At 55.6% G+C, this 25,083-nt stretch overlaps 2 protein-coding genes and 1 long non-coding RNA gene across 43 annotated transcripts in view; 2 read left to right on the forward strand and 1 right to left on the reverse strand.

Annotated features, from left to right (window-relative positions):
- LOC135968887 (uncharacterized) overlaps positions 1-25,083 on the forward strand; it is a 100,738-nt gene that overhangs the window by 22,830 nt on the left and 52,825 nt on the right. The window lies entirely within an intron of this gene.
- Positions 13,448-24,072, forward strand: SNN (stannin). 15 transcript variants are annotated; one of them, XM_074027802.1, is made up of 5 exons: positions 13,448-13,538; positions 18,535-18,648; positions 18,916-19,033; positions 19,151-19,255; positions 20,894-24,072. In XM_074027802.1, exons 2-5 carry the CDS (start codon positions 18,596-18,598, stop codon positions 20,927-20,929), a joined length of 312 nt encoding a protein of 103 aa, XP_073883903.1. In that variant the 5' UTR covers positions 13,448-13,538; positions 18,535-18,595; the 3' UTR covers positions 20,930-24,072. The 15 variants fall into 14 exon arrangements, with proteins under 15 accessions (XP_073883903.1, XP_073883906.1, XP_073883904.1 ...); XM_074027803.1 differs by having other exon boundaries at positions 19,001-19,033; XM_045381833.3 differs by lacking the exon at positions 19,151-19,255 and having other exon boundaries at positions 18,463-18,648; positions 19,001-19,033.
- Positions 23,999-25,083, reverse strand: part of TXNDC11 (thioredoxin domain containing 11) — a 63,738-nt gene continuing 62,653 nt past the window's right edge. For all 27 annotated transcript variants that reach the window (XM_074027782.1, XM_074027785.1, XM_065537445.1 and 24 more), the window contains one exon: positions 23,999-24,757. In XM_074027782.1, the coding sequence (XP_073883883.1) occupies positions 24,115-24,757 (643 nt within the window). In that variant the 3' untranslated portion in view covers positions 23,999-24,114. The remainder of the gene's footprint in view (positions 24,758-25,083) is intronic.

The raw sequence follows: 25,083 nt of genomic DNA on the forward strand, positions 1-25,083 counted from the left end.
GCCCCAGCTACTCAGGAGGCAGGAGGCTGAGGTGGGCGGATCTCTGGAGCCCAGGAGGCGGAGGTTTCAGTCAGCTAAGATCTCACCACTGCACTCCAGCCTGGGCAACAAAGTGAGACTCCGTCTCAAAAAAAAAAACAAACAAAAAAAACAAACGCCGGGCGCGGTGGCTCATGCCTGTAATCCCAGCACTTTGGGAGGCCGAGGCAGGTGGATCACGATGTCAAGAGATCAAGACCTTCCTGGCCAACGTGGTGAAACCCCGTCTCTACTAAAAATACAAAAGTTAGCTGGGCATGGTAGCGCGCACCTGTGGTCCCAGCTACTCGGGAGGCTCAGGCAGGAGAATCGCTTGAGCCTGGGAGGCAGAGGTTGCAGTGAGCTGAGATGGCGCCACTATACTCCAGCCTCATGACAGAGCAAGACTCTGCCTCAAAAAAAAAAAAAAAAAGGAAAAGAAAAAATTGAGAATGGCTCTGGGGTGTCTGGCTCAGCAGCCAGTGGCTGACGGTGCCATTTACCGAAGGGGGCAGGTAGGAAAGGGGCAAGTGAGTCCACAACCCCAATTTTCACAGAGTTGCTGCGAGGCTCAAATGAGATCTCACAGGCCTTTGGGGTCAGATGGAGCTGGGTTCAAATCCTGCCTCCCGCCTTCTGAGCCATGTGGTCCTGAGCGAGTCACTCTGAGTCTGGGTCTCCCGGTCTGTGAAATGGACTGTGAATCCTGCCTCCGACAGTTGCGGTGTGAGGGGCAGAGAGGTCCAGGGCTGCGGTGCCCCCAGCACAAGACCTGGCGCGTGGTACGTGGTACATGCCTGGAGCAGAGTAGGAGGTCCGTGGTCTTAAGGGAGATGAGTATTCGTATCTCACACTGGCCGCAGATCCTGCTCACACCCTTGGGGGAAATTCCAGCTCAGAGAGTACCTGTCTTGCGGCTGGGAGACGCAGAGACCATGGAAAGACCCCGAGAGACAGGGAACTGCCCGTCAGGGGTTTTCCAGGCTGCGGGGAGAAGAGTCTGATGGGCGAGGGGAGGTGAACACACCACCCCCTGCTTGAAACCCTCCATGCCTCCCCACCCAGGGTCACACTCCCCAATGTCACTCACCCTCCAGGCCTGGCCCACATCTTCCAACCCCATCTCCTCGCCCTCCCAGCCACCCTAGCCCTCTATGTTCCACCTCAAGCCTTTGCACTGGCCCTCCCTCCTCCAGGAATGTTCTTTCTCTCTTTTTTTCTTTTATTTATTTATTTTTTTTGAGATGGAGTCTTGCTCTGTCACCCAGGTTGAAGTACAGTGGCACAATCTCAGCTCACAACAACCTCCACTTCCCAGGTTCAAGTGATTCTTCTGCCTCAGCCGCCCGAGTAGCTGGGACTACAGGTGCAAGCCACCACGCCTAGCTAATTTTTGTATTTTTAGTAGAGACGGGGTTTCACTATGTTGGCCAGGATGGTCTCTAACTCCTGACCTCAGGTGATCTGCTCACCTCAGCCTCCCAAAGTGCTGGGAATACAAGCGTGGGCCACCACACCTGGCCTTTTTTTTTTTTTTTGTCCTTTTAATGAGATGGGATTTCACTCTGTTGCCCAGGATGGAGTGCAGTGGTGCAATTATAGCTCACTGTAGCCTTGACCTCTTGGGCTCAAGAGATCCTCCCACCTCAGCCTCCCAAGGACTGGTAGTGCCGGGACTATGTGCTGGGACTACAGGCACACACTGTCATGCTTGGCTCGTATTTTCTTTTTTTTTTTTTTTTCTTTTTTTTTTTTTTGTAGGGATAGGGTGTGGGGGGGGGGTCTCCCTATATTGCCCAGGCTGGTCTCAAACTCCTGGCCTCAAGCAATACTCATGCCTCAGCCTCCTAAAGTGCTGGGTTTACAGGTGTGAGCCTCTTGCTCTGGGCCCCAGAAATACTCTTTCCATGAGTGGCTTCTTGGTGCACTTTAGGCTCTACGTCCTCAGGGAGTCCTACCCTGGCCCCTTCGCTATTGAAGTCCTAGCCCCGCACACCAGCTGTGCCTCTCTGAAACTACATTACACAATGTATTAATTAACTTACACGTTCCTATGCTGACGGCCTCCCCCACCAGAAGGTCAGTGCCGTGGGGGCTGGAATCTCACTCTGTCGTCCAGGCTGGAGTGCAGGCACCATCTCTGCTCGCTGCAACCTCCGCCTCCCAGGTTCAAGCAATTCTCCTGCCTCAGCCTCCGGAGTAGCTCAGATTACAAGCGCCTGTCACCACACCTGGCTAATTTTTAGTAGAGATGGGGGTTTCACCATATTGGCCTCGAACTCCTGAACTCAAGTAATCTGCCTGCCTTGGCCTCCCAAAGTGCTGGGATTACAGGTGTGAGCCACCGCGGTGGGGAAGGGGGTTTGGAATCTTGTCTTGTGCATGGCTCCATCTGTAGGCCTTTTCTTGTGCTTCCCCAGTGGCTGAGCCTGGGCTAGGGCTGCCTGGGAAGAATCCTCCAGGAGTCCCAGGTCCCCAACGAGGCCTTGGGAGGGCACCTAGGCTCTGAGTGACCCAAAGATGGTCACTCCACAGCTCCACGGCAGGGCGGGGCTCAAACCTCTCCTCTTAAAGACTTCCATGGGCCTATTTCCTGCCTGTTTCCGGGCGGCAGAATGGTCTTCGCTCCTGGAATATGTTTTCATGTTGTCACCTCCAGTGTCCCCAAGCCCATGGCTCTGCCCATGGCTTCACTGACTGCTGGCCACTAGATAGGACTTGGAGGCTCCTCCGACCCTGTTCCTGGGATCGCTTGCAGCTGGCCTCAGCCTGATCCCCTGCTCTCCTCTGCACAGCGACTCCACCACTCGTTCTGTTGGCTCTTTGCTACCAATCCTCCTGTATCTATCAGCACCTGTTCATCTCTGCCTCAGTCCAAGGAATCAACCTTGCTCACTCAGGGACTCCAGGGGCCTCCACCCTGCTCTCCTGGCCTTGCTGTACTATTTTCTATACAGCAATCTCAGCCAGCTCTTTCAAATTTAATGTGGGACTGGCCACAGTGGCTCATGCCCTTAATCCCAGCACTCTGGGAGGCCGAGACAGGGGTATCGCTTGAGTCCAAGAGTTTGAGACTAGCCTGGACAACATAGCAATACCCCGTCTCAATTAAAAATAAAAAAGGGGCCAGGCACAGTGGCTCACACCTCCCAGCACTTTGGGAGGTGCAGGTGAGCAGGTCATTTGAAGTCAGGAGTTCCAGACCAGCCTGGCCAACACGGTAAAACCCCATCTCTACTAAAAACACAAAAATTAGCCAGGCTTGGTGGCCCGCACCTGTAATCCCAGCTACTTGGGAGGCTGAGGCAACAGAATCGCTTGAACCCAGAAGGCAGAGGCTGCAGTGAGCCGAGTTCTCGCCACTGCACTCCAGCCTGGGTGTCAGAATGAGACTCTGTCTCAAAATAAAATAAAATAGAGAGAGAGGATGGGTAGGAGGCGACATCACTGGAAAGGGACCAACTCCCCACACCTACTAAACATGAACCTGCATTTATTGAGCGCCAATTACAGGCATCACCCTGTGTTAGAGACAGATATGGTCCTTGCCTTCAGAGACAAAGTTTGGGGCTAGGGGGCACCTTCCTTGTTTGTTTCCTGTCTGCCTGCCTACATCCATTCATTCATTTCCTTTCAATAAGTATTTACCAAACAGGCATGATGGCTCACGCCTGTAACCCCAGCACTCTAGGAGGCTGAGACGGGCAGATCACTTGAGTTTGAGACTAGCCGGGCCAACACGGTGAAACTCTGTCTCTACTAAAACTACAAAACTTAGCTGGATGTGGTGGCATGAGAGTGCAATCCCAGCTACTCAGGAGGCTGAGGCAGGAGAATCGCTTGAATCCGGGAAGTGGAGGTTGCAGTGAGCTATGATTGCACCACTGCACTCCAGCTTGGGTGACAGGGTGAGACCTCGTCGCAAAAGATAAATAAATAAATAAAAGCCTTCACCAAGAATCCACAGTCCCTGGGTTACAGAGCTGGCACAGACTAGCAGACTTTTTCCCAGCCCTCAGGGGTCTCAGAGCCTGTTGGGGTCCACAGGTGAGATCTGGGCTGGGCTGTGGGAACACAGAGTGGGGTTGTGGGGCTGGTTTTTCCAGGCAGACTCTTGACTGGTGAGAAGGAGTCTGCAAGGAGGGGGCAGGAAATCCCAGGCCTCGGGAGCAGCTTGTGCAAAGGCTGGCAGCCCAAAGGAGACACAAGGAGCAGGGGACCGCATGGCTGGCATGGAGTGAGGAGGCAGGAGGAAGAAGACAGGACACGAGGGCAGTTGGAAATGCTGCGGGAGCCTCAGTGGCCCCACGGATCTCAGAGGGAACCAGGGACCTGGAGCTGCTGTCCTGGTCCTGCCCAGCCTCCCAACCAGGACAGGCCAGGGCCTGCCTGAGACAGCTCACCAGGCTCCAACCCTTCCCTCAGGGGCCGGAGCAGAAGGGACAGGGCTTGGCAGGGTGCCCCGAGCAGGGCGGGCCATTCTTCCTGAGTCAAGAATTGCCCTCCCGGGGAGGCCTTGGCTCTGCTTGGAAGGGGTTCTCATTTTGTCCCATGCTCCTCCCCGCCAGAGTTCTAAGCAGGCGCTCAGTCTGCCGACGCACCAAGCCCATGCTACAGATGGAGAAACAGGCGCAGTGGAGTTGAGCTCAGAGCCAGATGCGGCAGAGCCAGGCTTGAACCCAGAGCCTGTGTGGCTCAGAGCCCAGAAAAATGTTCCCTGGAGAGCTCGTCCCAGGCGGGGCAGTCTGGTTCTAGAGCACAGATCTCTCCCTGAGCCTTGCAGGGCCTGGCAGGCTCGTCGGGGCTCAGGAAAACCACAGAAGCATCAACATCAGCTCCCTTGCTTTTCCCTTGCTTTTTGTTGTTGTTGTTGCTGTTGTTGAGACAGGGTCTTGCTCTGTCACCCGGCTGGAGAGCAGTGCTGCGGTCTCAGCTCATTGCAGCCCTGATCTCCCAGGCTCAGGTCATCCTCCCACCTCAGCCTCCGGAACAGCTGGGACTACAGGCGCTCAACCACGCCCAGCTAATTTTTTGATTTTTTTTGTAGAGACGGGGGTCTCGCTATGTTGCCCAGGCTAGTCTCAAACTCCTGACCTCAAGGAATCCTCCTGCCTTAGTCCCAAAGTCCTGGGATTATAGGCGTGAGCCACACACCTGACCTATGTCAGTATTTTAGTATAAAATGCTAATTATTTAGTATCAACTGTCAACAAGAGCTCGCCTACCATTTGGAAGTGCCAAATTCCAGGGCTTGACATTTCCTTCAAGCTAGTAGTTTTGATTTTTTACTTTTTTGAGACATGGTGTCTTACTCTGTCACCCGGGCTGGAGTCCAGCGGCACAACGATGGCTCACTGTAGCCTCAGCTTCCCAGGCTTAAGTGATCCTCCTGCTTCAGCCTCCCAAGCAGCTGGGACCATGCCCTGCTAATTTTTAAATTTTTTTGTAGAGACGGGGGTCTCACCGTGTTTCCCGGACTGGTCTCGAACTCTTGGCCTCAAGCATTCCTCCCACCTTGGCCTCCCAAAGTGCTGAGATCACAGGCATAAGCCACCACACCAGGCCCTCAAGCTAGTCATGTTTATTATCCACCTGTTTACAAATGCTGTGTGTGAACCTGAACCTTTTTTTGGAAATGGCCCTACATCACAGGGTTGTGGTGAAGATCAGATGTTGGAGTAAACTCCAGCTTCTGTTATTCTAGCTCAGCAGTACCGAGTCTTTATATGTTTCCAATTATTTGTTAAAATCTGAAATCTATGTGTGCCGATGGGGAGTAAGTTTCAAGATATATTTTCAAGTGAGAAATGGAAGGAACAGAACAGCATGTATGGAACATGGCCATCTGTGTTTTTAAAATGGGAATATATATATATATATGTATTCTATATATGCCTGTGTTTGCGCAGATCTCTGGAAGGATGCATAGAGGAAATGGATTGTGCACCCCCCTACCCCCACACCTACCCCTTCCTCTCCTTCGCTCTTCTCCCCAGAATGTATGCAGCATACGGTGCATTTTCCTCTTTCTTTATTGTCTGTCTCCTCCAGGAAAATGGACGCTCCATCAGGGCCGAGGGGTTTTGGGGTGTGTTTGCTGCTGACTCCAGCACCTAAACTTGCGCAGCCCAACCCAGCAACCCCAGCCGCGTGTGGTGACCAAGCGCTGGAAACATGGCTGGTCTGAATTGAGAAGGACATGAGAGTAAAATACATGTGAGTTTGTTTTTGGTTTTTGTTTTGTTTTGTTTTTTGAGACGGAGTCTCACTCTGTCGCCCAGGCTGCAGTGCAGTGGCGCGATCTCAGCTCACTGCAACCTCTGCCTCCCAGGTTCAAGCGATTCTTCTGCGTCAGTCTCCCAAGTAGCTGGGATTACAGGCGTGCATGTGCCGCCACACCTGGCTAATTTCTGTAGTTTTAGTAGAGATGGGGTTTTGCCATGTTGGCTAGGCTGGTCTTGAACTCCTGACCTTGTGATCCGCCCGCCTCAGCCCTCCAAAGTGCTGGGATTACAGGCGAGCCACTGTGCCCAGCCTATACCTGTATCTATGTACTTATACATGAATACATAATGTGTGTGTGTGTGTGTGTGTGTGTATATATATATATATAGAGAGAGAGAGAGAGAGAGAGAGAGAGAGAGAAAGTCTAAATACCATATCTGTAAATGTGACCTTATTTGAAAATAGGGGGCCATGCATGGTGGCTCATGTCTATAATCCCAGCACTCTGGGAGGCTGAGGTGGGAGGATCACTTGAGTCCAGGAGGGGTTAAGACAAGCCTGGGCAACACAGTGAGATCCATCTCTACAAAAATAAAATAAAATTAACCATGCATGGTGGCATGCACCTGTACTCCTAGCAACTTGGGAGACTGAGGTGGGAGAATCACTTGAGCCCAGGAGTTGGAGGCCACAGTGAGCTATGATGGTTCCATGGTGAGAGAGAGAGAGAGAAAGAAGTTATGTAAAAAAATAAAAATAAAAAGATTCCAGTCCAGTCAGGCACAGTGGCTCATGCCTGTAATCACAGCACTTTGGGAGGCCAAGGCAGGGGGATCACCTGAGGTCAGGAGTTTGAGACCAGCCTGCCCAACATGGTGAAACCCCATCTCTACTAAAATACAAAAATTAGCCAGGCATGGTGAAGCATAGCTGTAATCCCAGCTACTCGGGAGGCTGAGGCAGGAGAATCACTTGAGCCCGGGAGGCGGAGGTTGCAGTGAGCCGAGATCGTGCCACTGCACTCCAGCCTGGGTGACAGAGTGAGTCTCAAAAAAAAAAAAAAAAATTTCCTTCCCAGGGCCAGCTCATTGTCCATCCACCTCCACAGCTGTGAGCTTCTCTGGTTCCAGCACTAGGCTGTATCTGTCTGGTGCCTGGCATCTTCTCAGAGAGGCCCCACCTACCTCTGTCCTGCAAGGGCCCCCTCACCTCTTACCTTACTCTTTCCTTTTCTCCATAACATGTACACCTGTTTCTGCATTTATCATCTGTCTTCCCTCGGGAGAATGTAAACCCCACAAAGGCTGGGTTTTGCCTGCCTGGCTCATGGCTATCTCCCCAGCACCTAGCACAGTGCTTAGAACATAGTAGTTGCTCAGTTAAAACCGACAGAAAAGGCTGGGTGCGGTGGCTCACGCCTGTAATTCCCACACTTTGGGAGGCCGAGGTGGGAGGACTGCTTGAGCCTAGGAGGTCAAGACCAGTGTGGGCAACATAGAAAAACCCTGTCTCTACAAAAAACATCCAAAAGTTACGTAGGCGTGGTGGCATGCACCTGTGGTCCTAGTTACTCGGGAGGCTGAGGCAGGAAGATCACTTGCCAGGAGGTGGAGGTTGTAATAAGCCAAGATCGCACCACTTCACTCCAGTCTGGGAGACACAGTGAGACCCTGTCTCAAAAAAAAAAAAAAAAAAAAAAAAGATTGCCAGAAAGGATGAATAACTGAATGAGTGAATAAATGAATGATCCAGTAGGTAGATGATGAGCAGACGCCACTGTTCAGTGAGTTTGGGGGAGGGTACAGCAGAAGGAATCACAGGCCAGGCTGGGGGCAGGGAGCACCCTGGGCGGGGCATGCTGTTCCCCTCCCTCGGTCCTCTCCTTATCACATGGACCCCAAAGACCCCAGAGATGAAGGCCAGAACCAGCCCAGGCCCCGCTCAGACACGACAACCCAGATGGACTTTTCCAGGGGATGTAGAGACTTGTGGGATGGCCGCATCTCCTGACTGAGGCTCTGCTGTGCCCACCAGGAAGAGGACCCTGAGGTGCCCGGGCTGTGATCACTCAGCTGGTTCATCTCACTTCAGTCACTCCCCTGCCACTGTCCCCGTTTTTCCACCTCCCGCACCATCTCTTCAGTTACTGCCTTCATACTTTGCTTTAACTCATTTGTTCTTTCCCAAACACATTGATTTAAAAAGCAGTGGGGGCAGGGTGCAGTGGTTCACACCTGTAATCTTAGCACTTTGGGAGGCCGAGGCAGACAGATCACCTGGGGTCAGGAGTTCGAGACCAGCCTGGCCAACATGGCGAAACCCCATCTCTACTAAAATTATAAAAAGTATCTGGACATGGTGGCAGGGACCTCTATTCTCTGCTACTTAAAAGGCTTAGGTAGGAGAATCAATTGAACCCAGGAGGTGGAGGTTGTAGTGAGCCAAGATCGCGCCACTGCATTCCAGCCTGGGCAACAAAGTGAGACTCTGTCTCAAAAAAAAAAAAAATAGCAATGAGGGCTGGACGCCGTAGCTCATACCTGTAATCCCAGCACTTTGGGAGGCTGAGGCGGGCAGATTGCTAAGCCCAGGAGTTTGAAACCAGCCTGGGTAACATAGAGAGATTCCATCTCTGCAGAAAAAAATAATAGGCTGGGTGCGGTGGCTCATGCCTGTAATCCCAGCACCTTGGGAGGCCAAAGAGGATGGATCACTGAGGTCAGGAGTTCGAGACCAGGGTGACCAACATGGAGAAACCCCGTCTCTACTAAAAATACCAAAAAAATTAGCCAGCGGTGGTGGCGGGAATCTGTAATCCCAGCTGCTTGGGAGGCTGAGGCAGGAGAATCGCTTGAACCCGGGAGGCAGAGGTTGCAGTGAGCCAAGATTGCACCACTGCACTCCAGCCTGGGCGACAAGAGCAAGACTCTATCTCAAAAAAAAAAAAAAGAAAGAAAGAAAAAGAAAATAATAATAATAAAATTAGCCCAGTGTGGAGGCACACCTGTAGTCCCAACTACTCGGGAGGCTGAGACGGTAGGATTGCTTGAGCCTGGATGGCAGAGGATGCAGTGAGCCAAGATCACGCCACTGCACTCCAGTCTGGATGATAGAGTGAGATCCTGTCTCAAACAAAAACAAAACAAAACGAAAAGCTGAGTGGGGTCACACACACCTGTGGTCCTAGCTACTCAAGAGGCTGAAGTGGGAGGATCCGGGGAGGTCAAGACTGCAGTAAGCAGTGATTGTGCCACTGGACTCCAGCCTGAGTGAAAAAAAATCAAGACCCTGCCTCAAAACCAAAGAAAATAAGAAATAAAAAGCAATGAGTATGTCATTACCATATACAGAAACACAATACCCACATCATACACAGAAGGTAACTGAAACATACACACACAGAAACCCACACATTGTTCAATTCTAGCTGCAGAGTGCCAACTGCCCGGGATTCTGAGTCTGAGGTCTGTGCTCTTTCGAGGACGTAAAGGGGCTGAGCCAGCCTTACAGAGATGCTCAGGCCACACTAGCAGCAAGGGAGGCCTTGCCCCTAGAATGGGAGCTGCTACGGGTTTCCGAGCTGGGTGATGCCCTCTTTTCCTTCCACCTAACCTCACCCTGCAGACCTCACCAGTGGTTCACATCTCACCCTTCATGAAAAATCCCCTCTGGCCACGCAGTTTTCATTTTGTTCTCAGGCCTGGATCCCCTGTAGAGATGCCCCAGGAGCAGAGGCCTGCCCACCCGAGCAGGGAGTCCCAGCTGTAGAGTCTCCCTTGAGGCTGAGGTCTCTCCACCCCCGAGCAACATCCTTCCTTGTCCCGGCCCTTATAGCGGATGGGGGAGTGGGGAGAGGGCCAGGCTGGCACAGGGCACACCAGCTGGACCCCAGCAAGCCCAGGGAGCTGGGGTGAGCTCATTCCAAGTCCTTAATCATCTTCCTGGCTAAAGGGCATCTGAGAATCTCCATCCCATTCTATAAGGATGAAACCCCCGGGATGTGAGGCCAGATGTCACCACAGAGGGAGGTAGAGGAAATGGGCTTGGGGGAAGGGCGCGATACTTCCTGCCTCCTCTTTGTCGGGGAGAGAAAGGTGGGACTGCAGCAAGCAGTTTGGGTCGTGGTTAAGTGCAGGATCCTGTACCCTATCTCATGGGCTCCAATGCAGGCTTGGAGCCCACTACTTTGTGACTTTCAGCAAGTGACTTCCCCATTGCTGCTCAAAGTGCGTTCCCGAATCATCACTACCACTCCGGAACTTTTGAAAAATGCAGGATTTCGGGCTTAGATCTACTGGGTCAGAAGCTGGATATTTTATTCTATTTTACTTTATTTATTTTATTTTGAGACCGGGCTCAGCTCACTCTGTCACCCAAGCTGGAGTGCAATGGTGTGATCACAGCTTACTGCAGCCTCAACCTCCCAGGCTCAAGCAATCCTCCTACTTCAGCCTCCCCAGTACCTGGGACTACAGGCACACAAAGCCACGGCCAGCTAACTTTTCTTTTTTAGAGATGAGGGTCTCACTACATTTCCAGGGCTGTTCTCAAACTCCTGGGCTCAAGCCATCCCCCTGCCTTGGCATTCCCCAAAGTGCTGAGATTACAGGTGTGAGCCACCGCACCCGGCCTCATCTCCATTTTTCAGATGAAAAAACTGAGGCACAGAAATGTTCGGCTGTTTTTCCAAAACCACCCAGCAGGAAAGGCTGGAATCTGACAATCTGACTCTCAGCTTCTATGCCATGCTGAATCTCCCTCACTATTTCCCCCCCAGAATCTTTCCCCTCTAAGTGTCCCTGCCTCCTCTGTCATCATGTTGCCAGTCCTGGCCCTGGGTCACCTCCCAGGTCCTCACTGCCTTCATACTTTGCTTTAACTTATTTGTTCTTTCCCAAACACATTGATTTAAAAAGCAGTGGGGGCAGGGTACATTGGCAGAGACTAATGAGGTCTCTGCCAACTTGAGGCAGGGACCACAGAAGCTGCTGGAACTGGCTTTGTGGGAAGAATCTATTTCCTTCCACTCTGGGCTCTCAGGTGTAGCTGATGGGGCAGCAGCTGGGCAGACATGGGTGCGGAGCTGTCCTGAGACGCCTGGCGCTGGACTGTGGGGCAGCTGGCTGAAGCTGGGCTCTCCTCTGCCTTTCTGTCCTACCTTCCTGCACGACTCCCAGCTCACCTCCTGGGCCTGGCTTCCTGGCTAGGCTGCCGCTGGACCAGCCCTGGAGTTCTGCAGTCTGATCATTCATTCATTCAGCATCCATGTATTCAGCAGACACTGTGTGTCAGGCACTGTTCTGGAGACACAGCAGTGACTGCAATATACCTAGTACTGGGAGAGAAGACCAAACGTTCATCACACATTGTCAAAAATATACAGTTTCACAGGGGGCAGGCTGGGTATGGTGGCTCATGCCTCTAATCCCAGCATTTTGAGAGGCTGGGGCAGAAGGATCACCCAGGAGTTTGAGATCAGCTTAGGCAACAAAGAGAGACCCCCATCTCTACAAATAATTAAAAAACTAGCCGGGCATGGTGGCATGTGCCTGTAGTCTCAGCTACCTGGGAGGCTGAGGTAGGAGGATCACTTGAGCCCAGGAGTTCAAGGTTACAGTTAGCTATGAGTGCACCACTGTACTCCAGTCTGGGCGACAGAGCAAGACCTTGTCTCTAAAAAAGAAAAAAAAATTGCTTTGTCAAATCCGCCCACATTCATAGATATAGGCTGAGTGGGAGGATGGCTTGAGCCCAGGAAGGAGTTGGATGGAGGCTGTAGTGAGCTGTAATTGCACCACTGCACTCCAGCCTGAGTGACAGACCAAGACCCCGTCTCAAAAGCAAAACCAAAAACCCCAAGGCAGCTCCTCTTGGCTAGGCGATCAGGGAGGGCCCTCCTGAGGAAGGGGCATTTAAGCTGAGATCGGGAAGATGAAGTAGAAGAGTTCCAGCTGCAGGGAACCACACAGGCAAAGGCCTGGCGGTGGAAAAGCCTTGGTGCACCGGGCGCAGGGAAGAAAACCCAGCCAGGCTGAGTGGAGGGAGTGAGGGCCTGGCTACCTTGGCCTCGTGAGCCCAACCCTCCATGCTCTTCCAGAGCCTTCTGCTTGAGAATGGGAAAGAAGTTTCCAGCAAATAAGGCCCCCGCTCCCGGAAGGAGGTCCCACCTCGACCTTACCCCCTCCTGTCTTCTCAAGTCCCCTGGGACACAGAGGCCTTGAAGGACCCACCCTCACCCCTTCTGTGGGTCCCAGGGCTGGGGTGTCCTCTCGTTGATGGCCTTTTTGGGGTGGATGAGTGGAGATTACTCCAGTAACTGGCGCCCCTGTCTTCCCAGGCAGACAGGCCTGGCCTCAAATCCCCTCTTCATCAGGAGCAGGCTGTGGGACTTCAGCTCTTTGGAGCCTCGGGTTCCTCATCTGTAAAATGGGAGGATTCTTTCTTCCGGAGTCATCTTAATAAAATGTGTTGGGCTGTTTATACAGGCCAGGCAGGCATTTGGTGGGGGCCAAACCACCGGGTTATCATGCTAAAAATAACCATGATTATAGATGGCCGAGGGGTGCAAATGCCTCACAGCCCCATTCCGCAGAGGAATGAGAGCTTCGTCAGGGCCTGGACCTTGTCTAGCTCGTGGCTGCTCCCACGACGACTGGCGTGGCAGGCACGTGGTCGGTGTTCCGCCATCGACTGACTGGGCGGATGAATGATAGATACATAAATGAATTCGCGAACGAATTCCCAGCTTCCTCTGGAAGCAAGGTCATTCACCTCAGCGGTCGCGCCTCTCCCCTGCCCCGGATTCCCCACCACTCTCAGCTCTCGGGGAGTATGCAGCACTCTTCGGTGCGGCGTGCCTCAGTTTCCTCTGCTGTAAGCGGGCGGGACCAGGGCAGCCTGCGGGGGTCAGGATGAGGCTGGCGGAGGAAGGGCGCCTGTAGAGGGGCCCCGTACCCATGGGCGCCCAATCCGCGCTCTCCAGGGCCGAGCCCGCCCCCCGCCCCCGCCCCGCCCCCAGCCCCGCCCCGCCCGCTGCGCGCAGCCCCCGCCCCACAGTCCGTCGGCCCCGAGCGCACGTGACTCCGCCCCGGCCCGCCCCGCCCCGCCGTCCCAGCGCGGGCTCCCATTGGCTTCTCTGGGAGGCTCCGCCCCCAGCCGGGGAGGTGCCGGGCCCCGCCCGCCGCAGCGCGGGGTTCCTGCGTCCGGAGTGCGCGGCTGCCGGACCGGGCGGGCGGGCGGAGCCGGGCCCGCGGGGCTGCTGCGGGGCGATCGGGCCGGGCCGCGGCCGCGCCATGGTAAGCCGGGCGGGGCAGGCCGCGCGCTCGGGCCGGGCGAGGGCGCGGGGACCCGGGAGCGGGAAAGGGGCGGCCAGGACGGGGAGGGGCGCGCGCGACGGCGGGGACGGGCCGGGGTCTGCGGGCGGGGGAGGGGCGGCCCGGCGGGCGCGGCTCGGGGGAGGGTCCGTTCCAGGGGCCGCGCCCGCGGGCCCGGGTTCTTTGTCAGAGGCGCTGCGGCGAGATCGGGACAAAGGAGGGGGCGGGGGGCGGAGGCCGCTTTGCGGGGATCGCGGTCCGCTCGCCCCCGCCCGTGCAGCCCCCGCCCGTCCGCAGCTACGCGCCCGCCCGCCCGCTTTCCCCCGGCACTTCGGGGTTCTTCAAAATTCTGGGAGCTCCGGGAAGGGCTCCTAGGGATAGGGGTCCAGGTGACGTCCGGCGCCCGTCTCGCGGGTAGGGAAACTGAGTCCGGGCCGCAGCGTTGGGCGCCCTGTTCCATGGGCACTGGCTGCGCGGCGTGGGCATGCTTGGGTCCCGTGGTCCCCGTCCCACACCCCGCCCCCGTCGGGCCGACTCGAGCTACCTCCCCAGCTGCCGTCCCCCGTCCAGCTGTCGCCCCCTGGGCCGAGCCCCCTCCTCCCTGGAGCCTCGCTTTGCTCCTCCGTAGAGTGGGGGAGACGCCGGCGGCGCCGGGCTGGGCGGAACGGGAGGGTGCGTGGAGCGCGCCTGGCACCGCGCCTGCCTAGCCGCCCGCGCTCAGCACTTGGGAGCCGCCGGGGCGCTGTCACCCCTAAGTCCCCAGCACCCAGCCCAGGTCGCCCAGCCCGCCCCAGCGAGGACAACATTGGGGTTCACCTGTCCCCGGCCCCTCAGGCATGCGGGAGAGGAGGTGGGGAGAAGGTGGCATTTTAGAGTCAGGGTCGAAATGCGGGATTTGGAATGCAGGTTGCCTGGGTTTGAATCCCTGCGCGTCTACTTTTGAGCTGTGTGACCTTGGACAATGGACTGAACTTCTCTGAGCCACCGATTTCTGTATCTGCCAAGAGGGAACAGTAATAGCTCAACTGCCCTGTTGTCTTGAGGCAGAAAGGAGACGTCAGTGTGAGCTGTTTATCTCAGTGTCTGGCACATATAATTGCCACCAACTTTCTCCGGCATCTACCAGCAAAGTTGTTTGGCCAAACAGGCCAACCCTGGGCCAGCCTGTGAAAATGTGATTCACAGGGTGGGGGCATGAGCCTCTGGCCTGGGCCGAGGAAGACCCCGACTGACCTTGGGGCAGTCCCGAATCAGAGCTCTGCCGGCTCCCGCTTCCTCTTTTGCCACTGCGGAACCTAGGGGGTTCTGGAGCGAGTTTCCTCTTCTGAGGATGGGGGTGTCATGGTTCGGGGTGGAGGATGAGATGACACTGGCCAGAGAGCTGGACACAGCCCCATCAGTGTCAGTCCTACTGGCATCCAGCTGTTCTCCGTCCTGGCTTCTGGGGGGCCGGTGCCTTCTGTGATGCGTCCTTGTGTCCCACTGGCTGCCCAGGGCCCAGGGCAGAGCAGACGTCCCACCTTGTCCTGGCTGTGTCCAGCAGTGCCCTCTTCTCCCTACAACCCTGTTTTCCCAGTCAGAACCTGGGGCAGGAAATGTTTCTGGTTTGTGAACTGGGGTTCGCTGAAGAGTTTGTTGGCACCCTTGGCAGGTGGCTTTATGGGGGCAGTGTTGAAAGCTCCGTGGGGATGGCTGGCCCCTGTAAGCAGGGCAGCCCTCCTGGCATCTCTCAAGGAGCCTCAGGAGGTGGCGGCTGCCAGGCGGGGGTGTTTTGCTGGTGGTGAGCCCGGTAATGCTCGTGATGTGCCCAGTTGAGTTAGGAGGAGGCAGCGTGTCCCTGGGGAAGGGGTGTTTGTGGGCCTAGGCCACGCTCTGTGCCCTCCTGGTCCTGGCGGTGGGCTTGGGGGTCCCTCGGGCTCAGTGTTCTCCCTTTGTCCCTCCTGTAGCACACAGGAAGGTGTAGCTGGTGACATGCAAACCTAGGTGACCTCGTGGCCCTTTTGTTTTCACTTTTCTTACCACTTCTTATCCTCCCCATGACCTGGTAGATGAGGTCAGGGACTTGTACCCACTTTGCACATTGAGAAACTGAGGCCAAGAGGAGCAGCTTGCTTGGCTGGGAGGAAGCAGGCCACAAAAGTGAGTGCTGGGCTGGGAGGATGGAGGGGACTTCAGCCTGCTCTGCTGCAGGCTGTGGGCCCCCCGGGCCTAGAGCAAGTGGAGTGGCCTCTAGAGTGGGATCAGGCTCAGACAAGCCAGGGCCCTGGGAGGGAGAGCAGGACAGGAGGATACCCCTCCCCTCACTGGTAGCTGGGGCAGGGACTGTCCATTTGAATGGCTCTGACGGAGTGGGGTTCACCCCGGCTCTGCCCCCATGCTCCTTGGGTCCCAGTTACTGATCTCTGTGGGCCTTGGCAAACCAGGTAGGACAGTGTCAGTAACACCTGCAAGCTTGGGCGGCTGTGGGGAGTGGCTGAGGGCGGTGCGGGCCCCCGCTCACATGGCATGGCTCAGGCTTGTCTTGCTGTTATTATTCCATGGGACGCATGTGGGCTCTGTCAGAAGACAGAGCGTGTCCCGTGCTGCAGTTGAACCCCGTTGGGGTTGTTTGAGGGTGCTGGGGCAGGGGGTTCTGGAAAGCCTGGGCCTTGGAGCTTGCTTTTATGGTGGGTGTGTGGGATCTGACAGTCAAGACCCCCTTGGCAGAGGATGGCAGGACTGAAGGCACATGGAGCAGGAGGATGTGTGTTTGGGGGATCCAGATGGCCTTGGGCTTCAAATCCCAAGCAGAGGGGACACTCCAGCCTGCCCAGAGATCGAAGGCCCAGGCTGTGCTCTGGCCCCTAGCCCCTGGCCCCTCTGCACTTGGAAGACGCCACCTTGGCTCTGCCGGGCTCCCCTCTGGGCTCCCATCCTGCCTTCTGGCTTTTTGCTTCACCTCCCTACATGCACCTCAGTTTCCTCACCTGCCAGATGGAGATGCTAGGGTGAGCAGAGGTGGCCGCAGCCTTGCTGGATCAGATGCTGGTGGAAATGATGGTTGCTGGGTGGGCCAGGATTCCCATGTGCCAGCCTGGGCATCCCCCCAACCCAAGCTGTGGCCCGTCTCTGTTCCCTGCATCCTGTGGGCTTTACTGGATCAGGGCGAGGGGTTACCCAGCTTGCAAGACACAGCTTTGCTCAGAGCGGCTAGAAAGGAAGAGCAGACAGGTGGGGTCCAGCCAGGCACAGGGCTTGTGGAGACCTGCTGCCCTCTGTGCTTTGAGTTTCCCTGGGCTCTGCTTCTTGGCCACCCCCTTCCCTCCCTGCCTGCCAGCAAGCATGGAGCTAGCTTCCCCTCCATGGGCTAAGACCTGCCAGAATCCACTGGCACTCACCGCTCTACCCCCACACTTGGCCTGCGGCCCTCTCCCACTCAATCTGCGGCTTTTCTGAGTCTGTTGGGACAGAACATGGGGACCTGTCCTCAGGGTCCTGGGAGTGCCGGGGTGTCAGGGACCCCCCACCTATGATCCCTGTGAGAACAGGGTCTCCTCTAACTCATCACTATCTGCAGGGTGGGAACACGCAACAGACATTTACTGAGCACCTACTGTGTACCCGTGCAGGGCAGGGTACAGCTGTGGGTGGGACAGACGGTGCCCTCCTTGGACAGCCTTGGAGTCCAGTGCAGGGAGTGACACAGCAGCCAGAGGACAGCCCTGAGCCTAGAGAAGGGCAGCTTGCAAGGAGAGCAAATGAAGTAGGGCAAGGCTGTAGTGGTGGGGCGTGGGAGGAGGGGCGTCTGGGGCCAGTGGTATGGGAGGGCAGCCTGTAACAGGCGCCTTCTGAGAAAGTCCCGAATAGGAAGGTGCCAGCCATGGGGCAGTCAGGGCAGAGCTGGGAGCATGGGCTCACAGCGGAGGGTGTGGGGACGCCTAGGGAGGCAGGGAGCTTGGATTCTCTTGTGCTGGGGAGGGTTCTGAGTGGGGATAACGCCATCTCATTTTTGCAAAGATAGTTTCTCAGGAAACATTTGCTGAGTGAATGAAGGAACAGATATGCACTTGGGAGGGCCGGACCACAGGCCAGGTGTGACTGTGGCTCGGTCACTAGGCTCTGTGCTCACGGTGGGGGCAGAGCCCCACATCTGGCCCTGTCCATGCCTCCTGGCCTGGGGTCAGGGTGGCAGACAGGGTTTTGAGGTCACCCCTCCTCTTAGAGAATCCCTTTGAGCTGGGGCTGCCTGTTCCTCAGTTTCCTCATTAGTCCTGGGGCCACTGAACTCACGTGCCTCCTGGCCTGCCCACCTGGCTTTGCCCTGCCTACCCCAGGTCATGGTGCCATTGTTTGATTTTCTACTTCCTGTCCCTGAACCACCCCCACCCCCAAACACACACACTTCCCCTTCCGAATTGATACTGACTTGCCTTCCTGTCCAGAAGGCCCAGGGGAGGGCAGGTGCCCCAGCAGGCCCTGTGGACCAGAGGTGCAGGGGAGAGGGAAGCGGGAGGTGGGAGGCACAGGGCAGGTTGGTGTTCTCCCTGCAGGGAGAGAACACAGAGGTTGGTAGGGACAAGTGTAGACAGGCTTACTCAGCCATGGTGGGCAGGCTATCTGTGGGGTCAGAGGGGTCCCCTGTCCAGTCTGGAGGCATGAGAGAACAGCTAAGTGGGGTTGTGGGACTGGACGGTGGCAGGGGAGAGGCCAGGGTGGTCTGTGCATGCAGGGGACAGAGCAGGGCCACCGGGGAGCTCATGGTCCACTAGAGGGGGAGGTGGGCGCTAATCAGGTGGCCATGCTCCAGAAGCCAGGGCTACACGCCAAGGCCACTGCTCCGGAGGGAAGGAGCCCGACCTGGACTTCCGGGTTGGGAAGGCTTCCCTGCCAGAGCTGATGTTAACCGGTTCAGGGTTTCTTTCTCCAGCCAGGCCATCTGTGTGGTGGGGGCTGCCCTGTGCACTGTAGGTGCCAGCAGCATCCATGGTCTCCCTACTAGATGCCAGCATTGCCACCTGCCCCCAGTTGTGACAACCAGAATTGGCGCCAGACATGACCAGATGTCCCCAGGGTGGGGGCAGAGTGGCCCCCAGTTGAGAACCACTGAACAAGGGTAAGCCGCCAGAACATTCTGGGCAGGGGCAACAGCCTGGGCCAGGGCCTGGTGGGAGGGTTCGTGGGGGGTCAGCGTGGCTGGTGAGCAGGGCATACTGGGGATGTGTAGTGTTCGGTCCTGCAGGTCATTGTGAGGACTTGGAAGGTGTCCTGGCTGCAGTGGCCCCTGAGGGTAGACAGGGAGATCCTTAGTGCCTGCAGCAGCCTGGCTCCTGGAGTCAGGGGGAAGGCAGTGGAATGGAGGGAGGGCGCCTCCTCTGCCTAGGGCCTCTGCAGAAGCTGCCCGTTTCCCAGTTCCTGGTCCCTGGACAGATGCTGGGGGCATTGACTTAACTGCCTTTGACCTTCAGGCAAACCTCGCTTCTGGGGAACCTCCTGGTTGGGTAAGAATCATTTCTCCTTAAGGCTGCTGTTCCTCAAGGACGCAGCAGGTTTGACCCTGTTTGGAGGGAAAATCTTCCAGTGCCGTCTGCCTGCACTGATGTCAATCTTATCCAAAGGGAACAAAAAGAAGCCAGACGTCTCATTCTGAGTGCCGACCGCACGCCCAGTCCTATGCGGAACGCGTCCCTGGCCTGTCCTCATCCTCCCTGACCCTGGGCACAGTAAGCGTTTGCTCTGTTTGTGGCGAGTGAGGCAGGAGAGGGAAGAAAAGTGCGGGCCAGAGAACCTGCCAGCATCAGCACTGCGGGGCAGCAGAGGCAAAGCCCTGGCCTCAGCAGTCTCACTGGCTGTGCCTTGGGTGTCACCTAGAGGGCCGACAGGGCGCCTGGAGCCGGGGACTCTTAGACCTTATGTGCATTCCACAGCCACACTGTCCTCAGCCACTCAGCAGGACCACCCCCGGGTGAACTCCGTGGCTTGGCCAGGTGGAGATGGTGGTCCCAGCCCTCCAACTTCTGGCATCATTCCTTCAATATGCGGAGCACAGGCTTGGCCTGGCCTGGGAGGGGGCTCGTCCCCGCCCCCACCCAAATCAGCTGGTGCCCCGACTCCTGGCACTTGCGGGGGGACCCTCTCCGCCTTCAGAGCCTTAGCCCTCACTGTGCTCCCTGCCAGGAACACTCTTCCCCATCAGCACCACCTCCCTGCCTCTCACCTGCCCACCCAAGTTAGCATCTTGGCATCTGGTCACTGTGTTCCTGACAATGGCACCCTGCATTGCGAGTGACGGGCATTTGGGGTACTAACCAGTTGCAGTCTGGCTCCCGCACTAGAAGCTAAGCACCATCAGGGAGGGAGCCTCTGTCCCACCCTCCCTGCCTCCCTGAAACTCTCCCAAGTGCCTGTCTTCATCTCCCGGGACACTCTACCCTGTTGCTTGCTTGGTTGGCCTCCGTCCAAACCACACAAGGGACTCTGCCGCCCAGCTTCTTTCTCAGATGGTGTGCCGCGTTCCAGGGGTCTTCCCAGGCCAGCTGCAGTGTCTGGTGACAAAGGCTGTTGTCCACTATACCCTCTCACAGGTGTCCCCAGAGGACCTGCCTGTTCCGTATACGATGCCTGTTTGGGAGAGGGACTGATGTCATTTCTTTTTTGTTTTTTTTTTTGGAGATACTCTTGCTCTTGTCGCCCAGGCTGGAGGGCTAGAGTGTAGTGGCGTGATCTCGGCTCACTGCAACCTCTGCCTCCCAGCTTCAAGCAATTCTCATGCCTCAGCCTCCCAAGTAACTGGGATTACAGGCACGTGCCACCACGCCCAGCTAATTTTTGTATTTTAGTAGATACGCGGTTTCACTATGTTGGCCAGGCTGGTCTTAAACTCCTGGGCTCAAGTGATCTGCCCGCCTCAGCCTCCTAAAGTGCTGGAATTACAGGCATGAGCCACTGCGCCTGGCCACTTCTCTGCTTTCAAACCCCCATCTCTGGCCATTAGGAGGCCTGGCTCCCCCCAGTCCCTGAGTGGTCATGAACACTGAGTGGGGGGCCGGGCTTCCCAAAGGCACACCCTCAGCAGAAGAACCTGAACCGTGCCTGGCCCTCTGGCATTCTTTGCTGCAGCTGCCACTGTCACAGTGCTCTGCAGCCAGCGAGGGTGACTCGCCTGCCCGCTACAGCAGCACTCTTGGGGTTTCAAAGGTCATGAGCAGGAGCTGGGTGAGGACGGGCAAGCAGACACCTTCGAACACCGGCCAATATGCTTTTTGGCAGGGTGAGGGTGGGATGGGCAGGTCTGAGAACAATTAAAAATAGACCACGTGTTAGTGCCAACCGCAGCTCGTTCAACCTGCTTTGTCTTTCAGGACTCCCGTGTCCAGCCTGAGTTCCAGCCTCACTGAGTGGCCACCCCCAAAGCGCTTCCATCCGAGGAAGCCCCCAGCACTGACCATGTCTATTATGGACCACAGCCCCACCACGGGCGTGGTCACAGTCATCGTCATCCTCATTGCCATCGCGGCCCTGGGGGCCTTGATCCTGGGCTGCTGGTGCTACCTGCGGCTGCAGCGCATCAGCCAGTCAGAGGACGAGGAGAGCATCGTGGGGGATGGGGAGACCAAGGAACCCTTCCTGCTGGTGCAGTATTCGGCCAAGGGACCGTGCGTGGAGAGAAAGGCCAAGCTGATGACTCCCAACGGCCCGGAAGTCCACGGCTGAGCCAGGATGCGAGGCTCCTGGTCCTGTTTGCAGCCGGCCGAGAGGCGCTGGGAGGGGCAAAACCACATGGACGCGCTGCTGTCTGAGAGGAAGGGCTGACACTTTCTGGCATGGCCTCTGCGGGCTTCGTCATCGCATGCACTGATGCCCGGGGACCTGGCTGTCCTGGGCTTCGCCTCGGCCTCCGGGTGAGGCTGCCCATTGCAGGCACTGGGCAGGCCTGACCTTGCTGGGTCTCATGGCCCTGTAGCGCTTTTGTTACTTGAATGTCTAGCTGAGCCTGTTTTTGATGGAGCTACTACTGTAATGCGTGAACTAACAAACCTGTGAACTGTAAATAGGCCCCTGGAAGCACGTGCTTAAGCCCTTTTGCTGATTTTTAAAAATATCATCTAGCGCACACGGGACTGGTTTGATTCTGGCTGTACTAATGACAAGCTGAGTCAAGACCCCGGAGGGTCATAGGCTTGTAAAGGCCCACGCCGCACTCGGCAAGGGTCTCTCATGTGTGTCCGTCTGTGTGTATATCAAGGAAATGAGATGCCAGTTTGGGGTCTCGTGGCTGACCAGTTGGGGTGCTTGGGTGATCTCTGCTTGGTTAGTCATGGGTGGAAGAAGAACCACACCCCCCACACCCCTCTGTTCTTTCTCCCGATAGACTCACTTGTTAAATAGCAGTTTTGTTGAGTGGAGTTACTGCCGGGAAGCTACTGGACCTGCCTGGGAGCCAGTGAAGGGCGAGTCAGGGCACGTGTCCCAGAGGCTGCCAGCGTCCTTGTAGCAGAGCAGTTTCTTGCCGCTTTGGTCTTCAGCATGCCGAGTCCCCCATCCCGAGTGCAGGCTTCGCTGAAATTGCTCTGGTCCTCGTAGAACCTGTGGTGGCTACTTTTGGTCTGAAACCCAGCTGGCCCAGCAAAGAGAAAAGGTTGTATGTTTTGTATTGGTATTTCCTATTTTCTGCACTGGAGGGGAGGGGACTGTTGAGGTTCTGTCTTTTTTCTTTTTTTCCTCTTACCTTTTTACACCACTTGGCTTCCTTTCCTCTCTGATGACTGCCTGCCTGTGGGGTCCTGACTTCACTTGCCTCAGCAGGTCTCCAGTCCCCTGACCCAGCTCTGAAGGCACTTAGGACCCAGGGAACATTTCTTGCGTGCACATTCCCACAAGAGCCACCAGACTGCTTCCTGCCAGCCTGTGCTTGCGGCAGGGAGCCGGGGCAGGGCAGAGGTGAACTTTAAGTTCAGGACTTGTCTGTCCCACAGGTGGTTCTTGGGTGAGCTAGCATCTCCACAGCCTGTCTTCAAGGCCTCCCTTGTGTACACTTCAGTGAGGGAGCTCACTTCGATTTTTAATCCCACCACCATAAGCACATACTAATTTTATTTATGATTCAAACATGACTCGTGCCGGCCATCCCTGTAATAGATGGAAGGTCAGCCCGGGCTTAACCACAGAGTACTGGCCCTTAATGCCTGAGCTCAGAGCTCTGGCCTCCTGCTCAGACTGAAGGCACCTCCTCTGGCCTCACCTAAGCCTCTTCTAAAATACGTGTTGAATGAATCCATGTTCTGGAACCCCCAGGGCGGGAGAAGTAGGGAGGACTTTGTTTAAGCAGCATACACCTAAATTGGGGGTTTAAACATTTAAGTAGGAGCTTGGGGTGGAAAGAGGGACGGCTGGCTGGGCCATCTGAGCAGAAGGTAGTAATGAAACACCTCAGTTGGGCTCTTGAGAGCCCTTAGGAAGCAGGAGAGGCAACACCTCTGGCTACTCTGGTGTGGCCAAGTTCAGAGGAGGTGGTGGTGGGGCAGGCGTGATGTCAGCAGGAGCCCTGCAGGCTGGGTGGGCAGGACGTGTGGTTGGGGCCACTGAAACTAGGTCTAGGAGGGAGAACAGAAGTTCCCAAGGTGCCGACTGGAAGATGGGGGAAAAGGTTTGCTTTGGTGAGTGAGAAAAGGCTGGGTGTGTGATCCATCCCCTCACGTTTCAGAACTTCCAGGCTTTCTACCTCGACTCTCACCGCAGCCAGCACATACACCTAGGCTGTTTTTCTTTCCTCCACATCCGAGGGACACAGGAGCAGCTAGGATCTGCATTTTCAGGTTCCGAGCCTGACCCCTGGAACTGACCAGTGCTCAATTGTCAGACTTGGCCTATGGTTTTGACCTTGCCAGTGAAGTTTCAGTTTTGAAGTGATTAAATGTCACTTTCTCATCAGTTTCACTTCTGGAGGTTTTCTGATCCCACTCCCTGGTGGCAGGGATGTACCTGGGAGTTTGAATCAGGCCCATTTGAGCGTGGTAGCCGTGTTGGGTGAAGGTCAGGGGCTCAGTGAGGCACTGGGGGGGTTTTCAGGAGGAAAATGAAAATGGCTGTATAACCAGTGAACCACATCATAGCTCTCACTGTTCTTATTTTTCAATAGCTTTTTTTTTTAGCATAGACACCAGAGCCACATTCAAATGGCTTAGTAGGTTATGACCTCTCTTTGAATTATTTCTGAATGCCCAACTGTTGCATTCAAGTTTTCTGACTAATCAAGAAATTAAGCGTTCATCCTTCGTATCACTGCAGAAGCAACAGTGGGGGGACAGGGAGGGAACTCTTGACACTGAGCCACTAAAATATGGACTAATTTTTTGGACAAATCTTCAAACGGACTGTGCTACTGTTTTTGTTTCAAAGCTACCAAGTTTGTGCAATAAGTGGAAGGGATGTCATCTCTCTTCAATAAATGCTGAATGACATTCAAGTTGATTTTCTAGACCACTGAGAAAATCTTTATTTACAATAAATTTCAATAAAATTTGCATAAATATATTCCCAATGTACAATTTTCACCTCTGATTTCTTCACGTCATTTAAAAAGTTAGTCTGTCCTGTTCTCGTTATTCCTTTCAGACACCAGTGTGGCACTGACATTGGCAGGTGGAGGGGAACTGCCAGGGAGCTGGGGGGTGCTTGAGGGCTCCGGCTGCTTGGGGCGGACCTCTTTCCGGGTCGCCAGGCTTTCAGCTCCATCCCTGCCTTCCAGTTTCCTCTCCATGGTCGCCACCAGGATCTTGAGCCATGTGTTCTCGGTGAGGAGGTTTTCCGAGGCATCGGCCAGCTCCTGTAGCTTGCGGGCCAGCTCCTGCAGCTCGCGTGTCTTCTGCTCGTAGAGGGCCTGCAGCTGCTCACTGTGGGCGCGGAGCAGGCTGTGCTGCTCCTCCAGGGCCCGCTGCTGCCGCCGCAGCCGGTGCTCATCTCTGCGGGCGCTGGAGAGCTGGGACTCTACCTGCACTTGTGCTCGCTGGAGGCTGCTTATTTCTGCTCTCAGTTTCTGGATCTCTCTCTCCAAGTGGGAGATGTGCCCCCGCTGTAAGACTGCCTCGCTCTGAAGACACTCCTTGGTAGGAGAGTTAGCCATGTTCTGGGGGCTGGAAGCAGGGTCTGAGTGATGCAAAATGAACTTCAACAGGTTTGGAAGGGTGATGGGGAGGTCTTCAGGGTATTTCACACTTAGGTCCTTTCTGGAGAGAAAGGGAAAGGAAGCAAAGACGGGAGTCATACCAACACAATTAGTCCAAAAGCAGACTGTACCTGAGGCCAGGCCATCTACTTCTCACCAAGAAAAGACATTCTATGGATTTTACTTACTGAAAGTGAGGAAAATGTTGCCTGGGCAAAAAATTCTCTACAAAGCTGAGGCTGTCCCATATGCTCGTTCTGCAATTAAGATGGCTTATCTGTTCCTGAAGCCAGAGCTCAGCTTCACCCACACCTTCCAAGAAAGACAAGAGCTCCTAGGCCCAGGCCTAAAGCCAGTGATGCAGGGCCCCAGAAGTGTGTGGGCATG

This window comes from Macaca fascicularis, chromosome 20, assembly GCF_037993035.2.
Source record: "Macaca fascicularis isolate 582-1 chromosome 20, T2T-MFA8v1.1".
Lineage (NCBI taxonomy): Eukaryota > Metazoa > Chordata > Mammalia > Primates > Cercopithecidae > Macaca > Macaca fascicularis.